At 36.0% G+C, this 18,486-nt stretch overlaps 1 protein-coding gene across 1 annotated transcript; it reads right to left on the bottom strand.

Annotated features, from left to right (window-relative positions):
* Positions 1-424: 424 nt before the first annotated feature.
* On the bottom strand, positions 425-18,486 carry LOC139691205 (importin-4-like). Its single transcript, XM_071588942.1, has 18 exons — positions 18,364-18,486; positions 17,938-18,110; positions 17,665-17,839; positions 17,402-17,587; positions 17,050-17,307; positions 15,689-15,886; positions 14,232-14,450; positions 13,887-14,148; positions 12,454-12,839; positions 10,247-10,373; positions 9,867-9,945; positions 9,636-9,787; positions 7,984-8,177; positions 6,272-6,451; positions 5,041-5,249; positions 2,376-2,508; positions 1,951-2,125; positions 425-968 (listed from the first exon to the last, which is right to left on the bottom strand). Exons 1-18 carry the CDS (start codon positions 18,424-18,426, stop codon positions 844-846), a joined length of 3,294 nt encoding a protein of 1,097 aa, XP_071445043.1. The 5' UTR covers positions 18,427-18,486; the 3' UTR covers positions 425-843.

Below are 18,486 nucleotides of genomic sequence, written 5' to 3' on the forward strand. Positions count from 1 at the left end.
AAATCATTAGGGAGGTGAGAGGAAGTGGTATGTGCAGTCAATTCAAACACCTTTATCTATTCTTGTGCAACATTTTTCAGTCTTATGTTTGTTTATAACAATATGATAAAATGATGAATTAACTTATAGGCATTCCATAAAACCCTGCCAACTAATCGTAAGTTTTTTAAATCCTCTGATTGAATATGAGCAATACTCAAATACTACATCCTCAGAATTCAAGTTTGAAATGATTAGCACAAATCAACATAGAATTCCATGATACTAATTACAAAGTCAGTGATGCTGATTATCCTTCTCAATGTATGTAAAACCCTGAAACAAATACTCATTATTGTAAACAACGTAATCAATCAAATTTACAATGACTACAGGTTGGGGAAGCAAATAATGAAGATATTTTGTATTTAATTAGGATTTTTATTCTTCTGAATATATAAAATTTTCAAATAAATATTTCAAAATAGTAACTGGAGGCCCTTTTCCACAAGAAGCACAAGTAATATCTTTCAGAATCTCAATGGTGCTATTCAAACTGGAAATTCCAAGTTCCATTTAAATATAATTTAATAACAAACAAGTCTCCTCAACAATTTTCAAACTAGGTTAAAGCACTCATTATCTCAGATGATGGACAGACAAGCCCCATGTGAAGTGAAATGTGATGCATGTAATCATAGTCCTGCTATTACTCATCAGAGAAAATGAAGCACTGAAACTGGAAGGCACAGAGTACACCCTCGCACAAGAAGGTTTCCAATTTGTTTCTGTATCACATACACAAAATGATAGCCCAAAGATGGAAGTTTTCAACAGCACAGAGAAGATAGGCAAGCTTAATCACTATGAGAATAATCGCTGAATTTTTGAAGACAACTCAGGCGACATTGAGCCAGCCACAGCAGAAAAGGCATCTGGAAAGTCTCGCTGTGCAGACTTCAACAATTCAACTATGTTGCTCTCAGTCTCTGCAAAAAATCAGAACCACATTCAGCTACAAATTAACTCAAATAAGCAAAACCACTTCCAGTATTAGACACAGAATCATAACTAGAGTCGACCCTCAGTTAACAAAGACAATAGTTAAATATATTTCATTTAATTAATTCCCTCATGCATGCCCTCTTGAATATATATTCCATCATAAATTTTTTGTTCACATTTTATGCGAGAAAAAGCTACAAATTTTAAACAATAAGAAGCTGGTGAAATTTTCAAAACAGGTCACAGCCAAACAATGCCCTCTGACAATTATCACAGCTAACATAATTCAGTCTAACGCTCACCACCTGATCAATGAACACATAAATGGAAAGAAAAGAGAGAGGTATACACCACTAGAAACAAACCATTTGGGCAGTACAAGGGTGGAATTGTGCCAGCAGGAAGGCCAAAACCATAGTGAGTATTATACATGATAATTGATTTTACATCTTGTTCATACAAATGCATTTTACAACTACAAAATTATGGTGTTCTAAGTAGCAAAATAAATCATGTGCAAAAGTGTATTCCTTTGATGCGATTCATTTATTTCAATAAGGTTTCATATGATAGCACCCCAGGTGAAAAAGGATATTTTCCATGGCATTTACACCATCTTATTAGGAATTACTGAATAAAGCCCACAAGACTGAAATACATTTGATTCACTAAAAATAATATCACAACATTGTCCAGAATATTGTTGTGAAAACAAAAATGCATGACATTCACACTGAAATTTTTAAAATGCACCATAGTTTTGAGTAGTTTGGGAACACACTCCAAAAAACATAAGACCTAAGCCACATAAAATTTCATCTATTTCAAATGAAGTTTCCACAGATTTATTTCCTATTCCCACGTAATTGATAGGCGCATTATAAATTCAAGGAACACCAAACCAAGATCAATGCAAGAAATGTTAATCTGACATGACTGCAATGTATCAAAGGAAGCATATATTACCTTTATCTATTTGGCTGGTATCTAGTACTGTGGTGGCAATTGTAACAATTTTGCCAAGATGCGGAAGAAGAACAGGATGACCTAACTTGTATAGGTAGGAAAAGCTCTCAAATACTTTCTTGTTCTCCTCAAAATCTTCTCGAAGAGGAAGATATTGCAGGTAAACAGGGAAAACCTGGACATTCAAAATGACATTAATCAACAAAGTGTACAAGACACTTGACAATTAGAACAAAGTCACAAAAAAAATCTTCCAAACACATATGCACTTCGGAGTCATAAAATAACATATGAAAACTTACAACTAATATTATTAGATTTTAATGCATGTCCTTCATTTCTTGGATTCATGAAATAAATTTAACAACAAGTTAACCATAAAATTTAAGACTAGCAAAGAGAAACAAGCTAAATGATATTACTACCTGCTCCATTGGAATCAGCTCCACATTTGTAATTATGAGCCTCGCTAAAGCACCACATATATTATCAAGGGCAATTGCATTTGATTCCTTTGCTATGGCAGCTGACAGTGCTTGAAGAATTGCAGGATATTGTCTGAAGTTCCGCTAAGGAAAATGTTATAACTTATGACTGATGGATTTCCTCATGATATAACTGCATCCCATACCAAAGAGATCATATAATATGCAGCTAATCATAACATGCCATCTTGCTATGAAATTTGCAAAAATTACTCCTACTATTGACACAACATTGCGGGGGTAGCCTTGTTTGAGATTTTACTTAAAATTTTCAAAACTTGAACGCATGTGACAAAACCATTAACCAATCATAAATGTGGCATTATTTCTAATTATATTTCAGGAAACGTCTTGTGAATATAAGGCTATTTAGTAGCTGTTACCAGACTATGGTTACCTAAGTAGCTGTAACCATTAAAAAATGTTAAGGCTAACTACCATGGGAAGGAGATCAAGTAATTTCTGAATCCCTCAATAATCATTAGCATTTGCTCAAAGGCTCCTTCAAATATATTATGGTCATATATATACTGACTTCTTTCATTTCACAGTCCTGAGTATAAAAATAGCACGAAACAAGTGCTGATTGAATACTAACAAAATTTCAATTAGCGATGTTTATCAGTTGCAGCTTTATAATAATAAATTTGACTACCAGGATATTTTGTTATGTATTCAACCATAATTATTAATATAGTTATTCAATTACAAGAATTTTTTATGAATCATTCCACATGTAATAATGAATATCAAAATTTTTCTGCATGTTTAGCAGTGCAATATTTCATTTAATAGATCCAGCTTGGATGTACATGGGCCTGAACCCATTTTAATTAAAAATGCTCAATCATAATTAAATTAATAATCAAGGAATCTCCTAATCGCATTCCACCTTATAGATCACACAATACTGGACAATTCAAGGAACACTAAAAAGAAGCATCTTCAGAGACATTCTGAACACTCTTTGAGAATTTCTCTGGGTTAAGGGAACGAAAACAACAAAGTGAAATCATATTTTTTGGGGAAATGTTTTTTGAACATTACTGCCAGGAAAAGTTCCAAATTACACATGTTACCAAAATCAGAAAATATAAAAACTGTATTTTTCATGCCTTTAGAAACAGCATTTATGAGGGTTGCTGCTTATATTTTCAGCCTTATAATGAAAAGATAGCAATTTATCGTTGAAAATGTCTCTATTGTTTTTCAACGTCTTCTCCATGATAGTCTATACACTATTGCATGCCCTCGATCCAATTTTCGAAACACTTTTTCTCACTCCCATTGAGGCATCTCCTAAACATGGTTTTTGAATGCATTGATGGCTTCGTCAAGTGCCGAAAAACCTTGGCCCCACAATTTTTTCTTGATAAACAGGAATAAAAAGAAGTCATCTGGTGCTAAATCTGGGCTGTACAGAGGATAACCCATCAATTTGATGTTTTGGCCAATCAAATAGGTAGTTGTTTCAGTCGATCTGTGAGAGCTAGGGCTCATTCTTCATTATTGTCATGATGAAGAATGATCCTTCGGTGTCATTTCTTTTTCTGTATTTCACCAAGCTTTTCTGGCAAACAAACGTTTGTGTACCATTCAGAATTCATGGTTCTACGTTGCTCTAATAATATGGTTGCCACATGCCCAGTTATTCCGAAGAAACAGGTGATCCTATTTGCTTGGTGCACGAATCACTTTTTTTGGCTTTGGCTCATCTTGGAAGATCCTTACAGTGGATTGCTGTTATGTTTCACAGCTTTTTGATGCACCGCAATTGTATTTGTTGAGCATTTCTTTTCCCCGATTGACACCAGCATCGTTTTGAACTTTTGTCAAATAATTATGCGGGATCCAACGGGAACAAATTTTTTTCACAGCTAAATGTTCATTCAATATCTTATGGATACTCGTCATACTAATCCCCAAGGATGGCAAAGGATGGGACATTATTGCCAAAAGTGGAAGTAAGTTGATCGATGCACTCCTGTCTGGATAATCCACGTCGAAAGTCATAAAAAATCATCGCACAAAAGTGTTCAAGAGTTAATTCCATATTTTTGCAGAGATAAGATTTTCCAGTCACTGTAAACATCACAGTTATGATCAAACGACAAAATGTTCTGAAGAAAGTTAGCATAAAGGGGTCAAACTTGCCGATGGAAACGTCAGATGGCACCTAAAGCACTGAGTGTTGTCAAGGCTCAGAATACAAATAGCAACCCTCATACATGAAATAATAACTATAAATGTTGCTAATTTAATGAACTCCACAATTTTCAAGAACAACGCATTATTAATTGGCTACGCTTGGAGCTCATGGCGACAGGTAAAAATATTTTAAAAACTATATTCAAGCTTGAATGTGGCACTGGTGAACTTTCATGAAATATGTAGTTGCTCACCTACAGTTTTATAAAATGTTGATAATTTCACTTAGAAATCAGGTAACTCAAGCTCAATCAACGAGAAATGGGTCAAAATAGCTATCACTACCCAATCTCATAACCACTTGAAGATACTGTCTTTATATTATCATGTCTGAAAGGACATACATCTTTAGCGTTTGATAATTAGTTACCATAAATTTATTTCAATAGAAGGATACTGGTGAAGGGCTTCCTTTCCATGAAGGACCAATTCTCCTAGACCAAATATGGCATTATTTCTGACATCTTCATGTTTATCCTTTGATGCATTGAGCAGTATGTTCAACAGATTTGGGGCATATGCAGAAACTCGGTATGACAAAGGCTCAATGGACTCTGATATTGTTCCTATACTAAATGATCGTTGAGCAATGGTACAGCTTTTCTTCTGTAAAAATCAACAAAATTTTATTTTATCAAAAAAGAAATTTGTTATCAAAACAAACTCATAGACCCACATCAAAATATTCATTAGCAAATGCATGAAATTACTTTTAAAAAATTAATAAGTATCTATTTTCTCAAATCACTAGCTCATGGCTAACAGAATGCATTCATAGCACATGTAAATAAAAATGGATATATACAAGATTAAAATGACATTGCAATTAATTAGTGGTTCCAAAACAGAAATGACTTCTTTCAATGCATTACAATTAATATTTCTTGTTGAAGAAAGAATGAAAGTCAAACGCATTTTGTTTCATGCCATATTTAGTATCAGTAACTGACATGATGAATGGCCAGAACTAAAAACCAAAAATGCTAAAATAATTTTCCTAGTTGAGTGAATGTGAAAATTTTATTTATAGATCCCCAATTAATAACACCAGATTCATATGTGGCATCTTTGGGTTAACTAGCTTTACAAGTCAAAATAATTTACACATAAGCACTATGCAAAATATAAATACATTCAAAAGGAGGGAAAGGAGTTTTGCAATTTAAGGGGATCCAGTAGATGAAGAGAGCTCCATGGCATGGAGAGACAAATGTTACACATGCTTGCTAACAGAGCCTTGAATAGCAGCCAAACGTAATGGCGGTGGTCTGATCTTAAACAGGTTACTGGGATGGGTAAGACATTATTGGGTCAAAAAATTAACATGATTGAGCATGCGTTCTTTTGCAGAATAAGCAATGTGAATAAAATAACCCTGCCAAAGCTGAAAAGATTGCTCCTGGTTAGTGAAAAAGTTTAAGAATACATCCTTGATGGCCAAAAAATATGAAAGGGACATAGGCCCCAAGGACTAGGCTAGATATCCCAAATAAGAGCAAAAATTGGGGTACAGTATCATAATATAATGAAAACAAAATGAACATATTAAGGCATCAATGATGTGATAAAGAAGGAGCATGGGCTTACAGATGTGCTTAGAAATACCAAATGACACATAGTTTACTTACAGTTTTGGCTATAAGAAGAGGATAAAATTGCTCAAAATAAACAGAGAAATCATCCGGAGTCATTGCTTTTCCCAACTTTGGAATAATATCACCAGCACACTCGATCAGAAGCTCATCTTGCTCAGCATCCTCATCATCAGACTCACTGTCATCTTCTTCTATGTTATCTTGACACTCAACCTGGAAACACAATGCCTCTCATAAGCTACACATAACACTCTTTTACAAGAGCCTGAATATTACTCTAATTGTACATTTACTAAACATGGGTGACATTTACAATTTAATCTATGTCACACAAATAGGTCTGATTCATTTTATTTTTCCTTCTTATTCATTAATAAAGGTTGAAATCAAACTGCTAAAAAGTAGCACCCAACACTCACAATATAGTTTTTAGGTCATCATTTGGAAAGAATGGAGATAAATAAGTGTAGAGATTGGACGACAGAATAAGTAGATGGAGAAAATATGGAAAAAAAATACTATTTCGTATTTAGTAGAAAAGGGTGATTGTATTGAACGGAAACTAGTTTTAAATCCCTTCTATTGTTCAACAGTTTTCAGAAAACAAAAATTTAAACCTCTACAAACAATGACGGATCTTGGAGTCTTAGTCCACTGGCTCTGGGTCTTTGAGGGGAATAGAGACTACAGCATTCCTAAGTAGCAACTAACAAAATACTAAATATCTTTAAAACCTAAACTAAATATTAAAATAACATTCATTAGCTCTGCATACTTTTTAGCTCCCTTGATTCAATGTCAAATGAATGTTATTTGCAACCCTCTACCTCAATGTCCAAGTAATCTCCCCTCCGTTACTATCTAAAGGATTCCAATACCTCTCACCATCTTCTCTATTCATTTGTCTGGCCTTCTTCAAATTTCCCTCAAATTTGCCATCTCTCTTTCCCTAGCCCATGCCTAGAGTTCTATCTTTTTTCTTTTTGCCAATTTCATTTTTCAATCCTTCTCCACACCCGCATTTTAAAGGTCTTCAATCTACACTTATCCACCTGCCTCAATAACAGAATTTCTGAACCATATGAAACTTAACTCCAAAATTAAGTTATCTTTAGTCTTTCCTTTAAATCTTTAATTAAGGTTGCTGTCATCAACACCCGCCTCTTTCTAAACACAAATCACCTGATATGATTCTTCTTCAAATCTCCCAACCATTCTGCCCACATCCCTGTCATACTCCCCTACCTAGCAATGCCAACCACAACTCTCCATTCTCTAACCACACCTGAGCAGTCTGAGACCTGTGAAGGTTCCAGATAAGTAGCCTATTGTCTCCAGTGTACTCCTCCAAAATGGTCATCAATTACGCCTACCTTTAAGACAGCATGGGAGATCGTGATTGTGTGGTGGCTAACATACAGGCTTCCCACTATGAGGGCCCAGGATCAAATTCCGGAGGCAGCAGATGTTTTTCTGTGGTATCCTGGTCCCTCCTTGAGGTGCTTTGTGCAGAGCACTTTGAATGAGTATCACGTCCGTTGGGTGAGGCATTAAACTATGGACCCAAAGGCACCTTTCGAAAAGAGTACACTAATGCTAAAGCCGGGTTTCTCTCCACCCTTTCTTTCCCATCCATCCCTACTGGCACAAATGACCATAGCTGTTGGTCACCTCCCCTAAAACTACCATTACTTAAGACATCATATGAAAAGGTACCATTATTGGCATTTCTGAAAAAACTTTACCTTGCATTGCAGCACATCTTTAATTGAATTAATTATGGCATCTCTATGGCCTTCTCCTTTGAGAATGCTGCTACCTCCTTCCTTGAGCATTTCACAATATGCATCAAGGGCTGTCATAACAACGTCCCTTTCCATGTCAGTCCTTATTATTTCAGCCAGCTTTGGCACGAACATATTTAGAGCCTCGGCAAGTGCTAAAAATAAAAATTCACCATATATATCAATGTACAGGTCGATTACATGCATAGGTGTACTCCAAATTATTCATTAAAATGTACATTTTTTTCACACATTTTTTAGTTGGACCTTGTTTTTTTAGTAATTATATATTGAGTGCATTCTAAAATTCACCACCAGTGCTATGGATACTGCCAAATGGTACTGATAATATTTCTTTGCTTTAACAGATGTAATTCAACAAGCATGCAACATCAGTAGTAGTTTCTGTGGCAAGAAAATTCATAACCATGATGCTATTATTACTTATGGTTACGGCAGACAAGTCAGAATGCGACCTTGGAGAGGTAAAACTCACAGAACAAATAACATTTTTTAACTTAGTTAAAATACCTCTCTTATGATGACCCTTGGATTTTGCTATTAAAAAATTTACTTATAAAGGTTGACCTATGATGAGCAAGACACCGAATCTATGTTACTCAAAGGCCTCCTGTGTTAAGCATCTTAGGTGACAAGGACTAGAATAATTCTGAAGTCTGAGTGAATTGGTGACTTATGATTTGATGACTATAATACATGAAAGCATTGGCATCAAATGACTCAGCATATCATGAGATGAATTAATGTTTCAATCTTCACGGGCACAGTGACATGAGAAAATACAAATAATATACCCATCTATTCTCATACTAAACAGCAATGAGCTGAGCTGGTTCAAGCGTTCTTTTAGTATCTTGCTGTCTCGTTGCACCAATTAACTTATAATACATAATAGGACTAAAAGAACCCATTCAACAATTCGCAGTCGGAGAGAAAGAGATATTTAACTATCATGGGAATCAAATGCATATAGATAACTATGCTTAAATCTACCACATGGTTTACTGCTGAAGTAAGTTAAAGACAGTTGTTGCCATTTTAAAAGAGAAAAATCAGATCAAAAAAGTGATAAACCCAAATATCGACCAGTTTTTGCTAATTAAATCAGTAAGAAATTGAGTCCAAATATGATATATTTCAGGGCTAGTGGATACTCAATTGCACATTTCCATCCTAAAGATTTACTCTTTTGAAGTCTTTTAGCTCCTACAGTCCACCTACTTCAATTCAAAACCCTCTCCTATCCCAATCCATTCAGAGTACCTAGGTGTCTTAAATAGGGCATTTTCAAGGATATTTCCTATTATTGGGAAATGTCATCATTGTCAAATTCTATTCCAAGAGAAGTGCTTTAATATCCACAATTTATCCTGGAAATATAATCCTGCACACCGTCTTTCTTTTACCTGTGTTGTCAGTCTAATGTTCACAGTAGGTAATTATTACATTAAATTCCAGTTTTCAATTGACACATCACTCCCACCTCTTACCTATGAGGTCAGAATATATACTACGTAACATTTAAATTTATCTTGGTTATGAGATACATTTAGGAGCAACATTATTAATTAAGAAAAATTCATAAACTTTACCTTTTTTTCCTTCAGAAGTATCATGAATATAAAATGAAACACAAAAGGCAGCCAGTGCCTCTATTGAGGATTTTCTAATATCATCCCGAGGATAATTAATTAGTTTGAATACTTCTTTAAAGGCTGTGTCTAAGTATGGCACAAATGCTGTTCTGCAAAATTAAGAGAAAGTTTTTATGAAGGAGAAAACATTTATACGTGAAACAATTTAATTTTAGCACATTTACTCACTTGGAATTAGAAGCTATATCCCTCAACGCTAGGCATGCATCTACCTTTTCTTCAGCATATGAATTTTCCACACTGTAGCCTATGAATTAGAAAATTGCATTATGAAGATAAGTATTAGATGTGCCTTAAAAGGTGGCCTTAGAAAAACAGCCATTGTTATAATTGTGAAAGCGGGCAAATAATCCCATTAATAACGACAACACTTTCAATTTCAACCAGGATAGAGATTGCTTGATTATGAAAATATCAGAAATTAATAGCTTAAGTGAAGCTAACCTGTGAGGTGACACAATTCTATGCTTTTAACGGTCCACTTAATTAAATGCAGAACCAGAGAAAATCATGCTCTTTAGTCCCCCAACTATAAATTCTAATCTTACCAGCAATATCTGAATCATCATCATCTTCTTCTTCATCAGATTCACTACCTATGTCCTCTTCATCACCAGTGTCACTAACATCTTCATAAACAGGGAAAGCTGCACCCTCATCCTCTTTAAAGTGAGGCTGCAATGGAGAGGGAAATCATACCATTTTCTACAGTAATGTCAACCCTACTATAGTACAATGCATGGACCTACATTTTTGCGGAAAAACAGTTAATGAAACAGTCCATTGGTTCCACTAACTAGGATGGATATTTGTCTTGGATTTTAGGAAATCTTAATTTCAAAAATTATATTTTTGTTAAAAGCAGCTAATTCCTTCATACTAGAAAGCTGTCTAGACACATTCTTTCGCCGAGCAAGTCCTTTTCTGGCCCAAGATTTATGGTCAATAAGCTAATACCTTGCTGCGCGAAGTGCTCGTCAAATGAGGTCCCAATGATTTAATACTATTGATACTCCATTTTAAATCTCGAACAGTCCTCTATTTTCCTAGTTGCCATTTCAGTTAACACATTTTTTCAAGCAATGAGGCAGCTTATGTATGCCCATGACTTACAAAAAATTTATTAAAAATGAAGTAGTTTGGAATATTGATCTTTGAAAATAGAATTATGACTAGAGAAGCAGATCATACGGTACGATGAAAATCCATGGGATTTAAGAGCAAGTGACTTTCATTCACTAAAATGTCAAGCACAACACGTCAGTAATCATGAAACGACAGATGTGTGCTCCAAATAACAAGCGTAAGCACGTTGAAAATTGCTAACCCTGAACTATTTACACAATTAGACATTGATATATAACTATTGATAGGTATTGAGTTAGGATTAAAATGTTGGAGTGGTTTTATTTCACGTGGAGCACACAATTTATTTTTCAAAATAGTCTCCTTCTTAGTCGAAACACTTTTTCTAACAATGGTCTTAATTATTTGAACCCTTCCAAATAGTAGTTGATATCTTTCTCTGCAAACTACTACTCTGCCCAATAAATGTGCAAACTGAGGCCATAAAAACTTTATTTTGCAATTATTTTGATTTTGTCCCCTTCAAAGTACTCTCCATTTGTTGCTATGCACTTATTCCATCTTCTTTTCAACTGTTTAAGGCACCCTTGGAAGCCCTCAGCAGTTAGGCTTTTTAGTTTTCACATCATTTCTTGCATTATTGTGTCCACATCTTCCCAGTGATGTCCCCTCATTACATTTTTGCATTTGAGGACTAGGAAAAAGTCACACAGGGACGAGATCTGGCGAATAAGGAGGAAGAATGGTGATTGAATTTTTTTCCAGAAACTGTCAAACAACCAACACTGAATTTGCAGGTAATTGTCATGATGAAGGATCCATTCATTATATTTGGCTAAAATAGTGTGCACTGTTGATTTTCCTAAATTCAGTTCATCATTTGGACAGTCGGTAAGGCGAGGACCCGGACACGATCAGTGTTGTCATCAACACTGGTGGTTGAAGGTCATCCCAGCCTTGCATCATCCGTGACGTCTTGTCAGCCATCTTTAAAATGCTTAATCCACTTGAAAACGGATGTTCTCTTTGGAGCATTACCACCATAAACATCTTTCAATATTTCAATATTTTCTTGATAACTTTTACCGAACTTCACAAAAAAACTTGATGTTGATCCATTGCTCTGTAATTTCGTCAATTTCCATTTTCGACTAACAGTAAAAACAAGGGCAACAGTAACTAACAAAACTGGCACCATACGCACATGCGTATGGTGACAGTTATGTCCCAGTTTTTAGCCATGACAACCATTGAAGTGGGCACAGGGACATTTTCCCGAGGAAGCGTACCTTCTATTCCTTCAAATATGGTTGTTTTTTGGCAATTTCTGCCATTAGCTTGTCAAGTAATGATGCATAACACTCGCCCATTATTTTTTTACCTTTTTGAAAATAATCGAATACAACAATCCCATGAATATCCCTAAAAAACATGCCATCATCTTCTCAGATGATGGAAACTTCTTCACCTTTTTATTCACAACCAGTGGGAACAGAAACTTCCCTAAATGGAAAACCAAAAGTAAAATGCACACATGTAACCAAACTCTGAATCCATTGAATGGAAGAAAGTACAAGAAAGGCCGAGAGTGAAACCAGAATAGTGTATGCAATACAAAATTGCAAAACTGAAATATAAGCAATATAAAAAATATATGAGAGATACTTACAACAATCCCTTCGCAGCTGCGAATAGATGACAGCATTAACTCAACAATGCGTGGTAAATTTGGACCCATATCTTCCCCAGCTACAGTTGAAACAGAAGCAATGAGGCCATAAGCACTCTTCCGAATATCTGGATCATCACATTTTTCTGCTATGGAGAGACCCGAGTTGATACATTCATGAGCCAATGGCTTGAAATGTGCAGCACCAACAGTGCGGGCCAACACTCCCAGTGTGTCCAATGCCTGAGCTTTTAGCTGATCCTCATCACTTGTGCTGTCCCCACTAACACCATTTTCTCCTGGATTAACAGTATCTACTAAATACATTTTGAGGCACTCCATTATTCTCGGAAAATAGGGTATCATCTCTTCTTTGGCTGCATTTGCTACAAATTTGAAAAGACAAGAGAAATTTTTTACAAACACACAAACCAGGAGTTTCTTCAATGATCCACCATTCATTTCTCTCCACCCAAAGTGAAAATAACTATGGGGCCAGAAAATGCACAACTACCTTCTCTGTGGTGGTGATAAACCTAGAATGCCTCTGGCTAACTATTCCATGTTGCCATTTAAGGCTATCACACCCCTTAACTTAACACTCTATGATATAAAATGAAGTAACACTAATACAAACAAGCTTCTCTTGGGTAGAGTTCTTAGCTAGTGGTGTAAATCACTAAATGACAGAGTCATCATGGAGAGGTCTCAAGACTGATCTCCTTGAATGGCACCAAGAGAGGCAACCAGAAGTGGCTACATGTTGAGGATGCACATATAATCACTAAACTGAAAGTTGAACATGGATTTTTTTACAATATAACCCACAATATCAGAGACAAAATGAGAGATAATGACACCTCTGACTATCTTCAATGATTTAAATGCATATATTTATGGCAGGTCCAGCACAAACATGTCTCTCTCATTATTGCAGTAATTAGAACAGTTTCATCAAGCATATCTTACAATGCAACAAAACAAGGTACGCAGCAACTACAAGCTACCATTCTGGAGAATGTTTGACACACAACACTGCCAAACTGTATCACAACGAGCACATCAATACAGTATAATCACCCTCTCTGCAACTCATCTCAACAAGTTAATGATGTGTGTGCCCTTAGCAATGCAACAACTACTCTTTTGGTTATGTTGAGTAGCAGGAATGATTTCACTGTGTTTACAATCATGGTTTTCTACAAAATGACACACATGATCCATAGAATTGTTTAAAGTTCATTTAGGGGACTTCAATTAACTTTTTAACAATAAATTCTGTTTAATTCACTTGCATACCGCACATATAATTTTGGCATTTCAGCAGAACCCTTCACCCTTGAAATGGATCATGCTTTCATTTAAGTGCAGGCATTGGCTTGATGCACTCTATTACTGCATGCCTTGAAAGGCAATTGGGAGGCTAAACTCACCTGCAGAACCTATGGCACTCAGGGCTAGCTCTCTGAGATTGACAGAGTTAGCTGGATTCAAGGCAGTGAACAGTCTTTCCATTAGAATTGGTAAGTATGGCAGTAGTTTTTCGCCCAAATTCTCGCAAAACATTTCCAGAGCATAAAACATTTTATATACACCAGGAGGCTCTTTGCCATCCTTCTGAAGCTGAGCACATAACTGGGCCAAGTATTCAAAAAGCACAGGCAGAAGCTCTGATGCAAAGTTACTAATTTCAGGCTGAAACAAAGAATTTCAACATTAGCAGAAGATTATTTAACAGTTCAGTTTGGAAGAATCAAAATTTTGATCAAAATTTCAACCTGGAGGTGCTCTGAAAATCGGCCCAGAGCAAACAGAGCAGCATTCCTGACGACTGCTTCTTTGGATGTGATACCATTGCAAATGCAGCGAAGCAAAAGCTCCAAATACTTTGTTCTTATACATTCAGCACACCCCTCTGCAAGAACAGCTAGTGCAATATAGGAGGCTCGTTTGGCATATACATCCTCTCCCTGAAGAGCGGGTTCAATATACTGCAGCTGATAGAGAAATTTGAAAGGAAAAGACTTTCAAGAACAGTAGGACCCCTACGAATGTGATTCTGTAACTTGGCTATAATGAGGGGCAAAAACATTGAACATCAGAAAAACAATCACAGAATTATTTACCCTTTATGATGTCTAAATGACAGTAAACTTCAATTGACATTGAGCATCTACATATTTCAAACCATTCATGCAACATTACAACCACTCCCCGAATGAAGTGTGCTAACACTTCTGTGACTCTATAATACCACAAATGAAAACTTTAAGAATGTATACATATTAACTAAGGATTCAAAATGAACAACTTAGGCTCATACCATGGGCTTGTCAACATACAACCAAACAATTACGATGTTAATAATTCTTCAAGGGCATAATTTATATCATGAAATAGCACAAAAAAAGACACCAGCATCTGCCTCCATCCAGGATGTTTCCTTAAGTGGAAGACTACCACCCTGGAGCAGGTGAATGATGCTGTTATGATGCTAATTAATCAAGATTTTGAATGACATAAATTAAAAGACCAAACCTTGCTTTACTGAAGATGCATTGCAGCTGTACAGAGAGGCTGCACAACATATAATTGGACATAACTGGAAGTTCCACTCTTCTGTACAAATGTCAGCATAACTTAAACTACTGTTTTGTTCATAGCTATTTTCATACCGCAATGCCACGCTTTTAGCTAGATATTGCTAATTCAAGTAGGACAATTACAGTGGCAGTAAATGTATATATGTATATTCTCATGTGCTATAATTATTCTAAACCAAAAAGAGTCTCAATTACTTTGTAGATAGAAGTTCCTTAAACAACGAAGACTGCATCAAGAAAACAGGGAAAGTGAGAACAAACAAACTGAATACAAGGTTCAACTTATACATGGAATTCAAATTCTCACCTTCTGCAAAAGTAGAATATGGGTGTGTACAAATATCATAAAATTATGGTGTTGCATTAACCATTGCAAGCAAAAATAAATTTATAAGCTGAAAATTAGATTATGCAAATTGAACTAATAATAGCCAACTTAACACAAATTTGCATCAGCTGCATCTGTGCCAACTCAATTTCATAGTTGACAGACATATGAACATTATTTTGGGTGATGTGATTAGTGAAATTTTTTAAAACTATCATCCCCATCATCAGCCTAATGGGTTTAATTAACTTTGAAAGGTTTACCCACAGTGACTTACTTGCTATTTAAGCTAGGAGTTATTTACCATGGGTGGAATTAATTTTTCTGGTGGTATATGCATAGCTAACACATCCAGTGTCTGCGTGGCACATGCCATAGGTGTACTGCCCTCATTTTCATCAGCAAAATAATCCTCATCATCATCATCATCTTCAGGTGGAGCATTCATAACAAAGAATAAAGTATCCAGGATACCAGGCACTATATTCTTTTTAACAACGGACTGTGAATAGAATCAAAAATATTATTCAAACATACAATCAACATTTGAACAAAAACAAACCACAAGAAACTTCACTTCACTCTACACATGAATCCACTCCATAACCCTCAAGTTCCTTCTTATGGTTCTCACCATCCCACAATCCCCAAATCATCTAGGTAAATAATTAAGAAACTTTTCCTGGCTCATAACAATTATAAGGCAGCTTTCATCCCCAAAAATTGTATTCTAAGCTAATGGGGTAGACCACAAGAAAGCATACAACTTCCTTCTTCAAGCATTCCAACAAATAGCATTAACCCAGTCAGATTAAATGATCAGAAGGTTTTCCAAACTTTCAATACAAGAACTGCAGTAGGCAGTCGGCATAATGTTAGCATATGTCCTAAATGACAATAAAAAAGTTAAGCAGTTTTGACTTGTGACATTGTTAAGGACCATGTCTAGTGATTCTACTTCTGCATCACTTGTTTCCATCCTTTACCCTAGCCAAAATGCCAAAACAATTGTTCTACATTCTGTAAAATTAGTGACAGTTGAGATTGTCACAGTTGTGCAGCTGCTAACCACAAAAGCTATCACATGTATATCTTAAGCTATAAAGCTCCAAAAATAACGTATAGTTAAATAAATGAATTGAGTCACAGGAATATGGGCTTAGAGGATATTTAATGTTCTAGGTAATGTGTGCATCCGTGGTTTAGCTTCACTGCCAACTGAACACAAAAATAAAATTAGAAGAATTCTTGTTCGCGGGGCACCTTCTGTTCTTCCTGACTTTGTAAGAGTATTTCTGAGGTGTCCCCCCCCCCTTCACAAATGATGGGTCTATTGAAAAAGACATCACATAGCAATTTTCCCATCAAAGCTATCTTCAAGCTACATGTTCAAACAAATATTCGCAATGTTAACAATGTATCTGCACTCTAAACCTTGATTCACTACCAACAGTTAAGTTCAAACAAGGCAAATTGCCTTTCCAACTAAACAAATACCCCACTGTGTCTATGACTAGCACTAATACGCTAAAGTCATTTGAGGAAACTCACGAACAGTGAGTCCAACAACCAAAATTCAGACTTTTAAGTAACATAAAAATTGGTATCTTATAATTCTGAAGGTAGGATGATTCTTTTACTAAGCTTTCGAATAAAGAGTAATACCTTTTTCTTTAGTCTGGTAATCCATCCAATTTGGTTTAGGGCTTTCACGCGAACGGACGAGTCTAAAGATTTGTCTCTGGCCATAGTTAGGCACATCTGAACCAGAGGCTCGATGTGATGCACAACAACAGTGATGGAGCTCTCAAACATGGTCTCGAATATTTCCATGGCTTGCACACCACGATCCTCATCAGCAGCCACTTGAGCCCTCACAATAGCCATTAATTTTGGCATCAGCTGATTCAGCATACTTTGTACCTGAGTGCAAAGGATTATCATGCTTATTTGAATTGTCTGTTCCATGTAACCACTAATTCCTCATAACACATTTTTCTAACGTTTTCGGACTCACGTTCGCATCTGAACCAATCACAGGAACTAGGGAATTCAAGGTGAGTACAGTATAAAAAGCAAGAGGAGAACCCAGATCTTGCAACGAATTCAGAGTGCCATTAAATAAAAACATCATGGATGACAGGTGTTTCTCGAACTGGTCTGGAGATATTTCGGTTATTACACTCAGCGTGTACATCCCCAACTGTGAATTGGATGGAGAATTACTATAATTAAATAAAACTCAATCACATGCACAATAACCGTCAACCCATATCGTACCTCTTTCTCCTCGTAATTGGCACTGCTGGTCAGCCGTTCGAGAAACTGAAGCAATTCCGGCCAACTCTGTCTTGGAAATTCATGTTTTACTAAAGTCCCGATGAACTGGGCTATTGAATTCTTTACCAATTGTTTAGGCTCGTTTACTAAGGCTTGGACAAGCCCTTGTTTTATGCTTTAAAGAAATGGTTCGGATTCGAAAGAATAAATTACGGTCATGTCATGTTGGGACTTGTTAATTGAAACTACAGAAGTATAGTTTTTGGAACATACCTATTTCTCACTTCCACAGTAAGTTTTGCCCAGTTCTTACTTTTGGAGAACCTCTTTCTAAGCAAAACAGCCGCATACTGGCGTATCTGCGGATTCTCAGCGGTAACTATTACATTGCACAGTGCCGGTATGACCTCAGGATCCTTAAATGCTAAGGACAATTCCCCAGTGCCCTAGAAATGAAAAAGTAACTACTTAAACGGCATTAACACACCTCCAGCCTAGTATCACTCCATCCATAAGTTCTAATTTTCGCTGGGCAGACCTATCTCATGCAAATTTCTACATAATTAGGTTACGAAAATTGTTTGACAATTAGGCACATGTGTCTTACAAGCCGATCACATTTCTGACAATAAGACATGGCATTAATGAACCACTCAATGTTTTCAACGATAAATGTTTAATCTTATAAATTTTTCATACCTGCTGAATTACGGCGTTGTCAGCCACCAGCAATTTTGCTAATATTTCTTCTAAACCAGACATCCCCGCTTAGATATTAACCCTTAGATATCTCGTTCGTACCATCCCTCCACCGATATAATT

Source organism: Hetaerina americana, unplaced genomic scaffold (assembly GCF_022747635.1).
Source record: "Hetaerina americana unplaced genomic scaffold, ioHetAmer1.1.p SCAF_30, whole genome shotgun sequence".
NCBI lineage: Eukaryota > Metazoa > Arthropoda > Insecta > Odonata > Calopterygidae > Hetaerina > Hetaerina americana.

Excerpts from the sequence above, each read along its gene's own strand:
- LOC139691205 (XM_071588942.1), bottom strand. The coding sequence starts at position 18,426 with ATGTCTGGTTTAGAAGAAATATTAGCAAAATTGCTGGTGGCTGACAAC. Across the intron at positions 10,374-12,453 it reads GCAGCTGCGAAGGGATTGTT|CCTCACTTTAAAGAGGATGA; the intron begins GTAAGTATCTCT and ends TCTCCATTGCAG. Across the intron at positions 5,250-6,271 it reads CTCTTCTTATAGCCAAAACT|AAGAAAAGCTGTACCATTGC; the intron begins GTAAGTAAACTA and ends TGATTTTTACAG.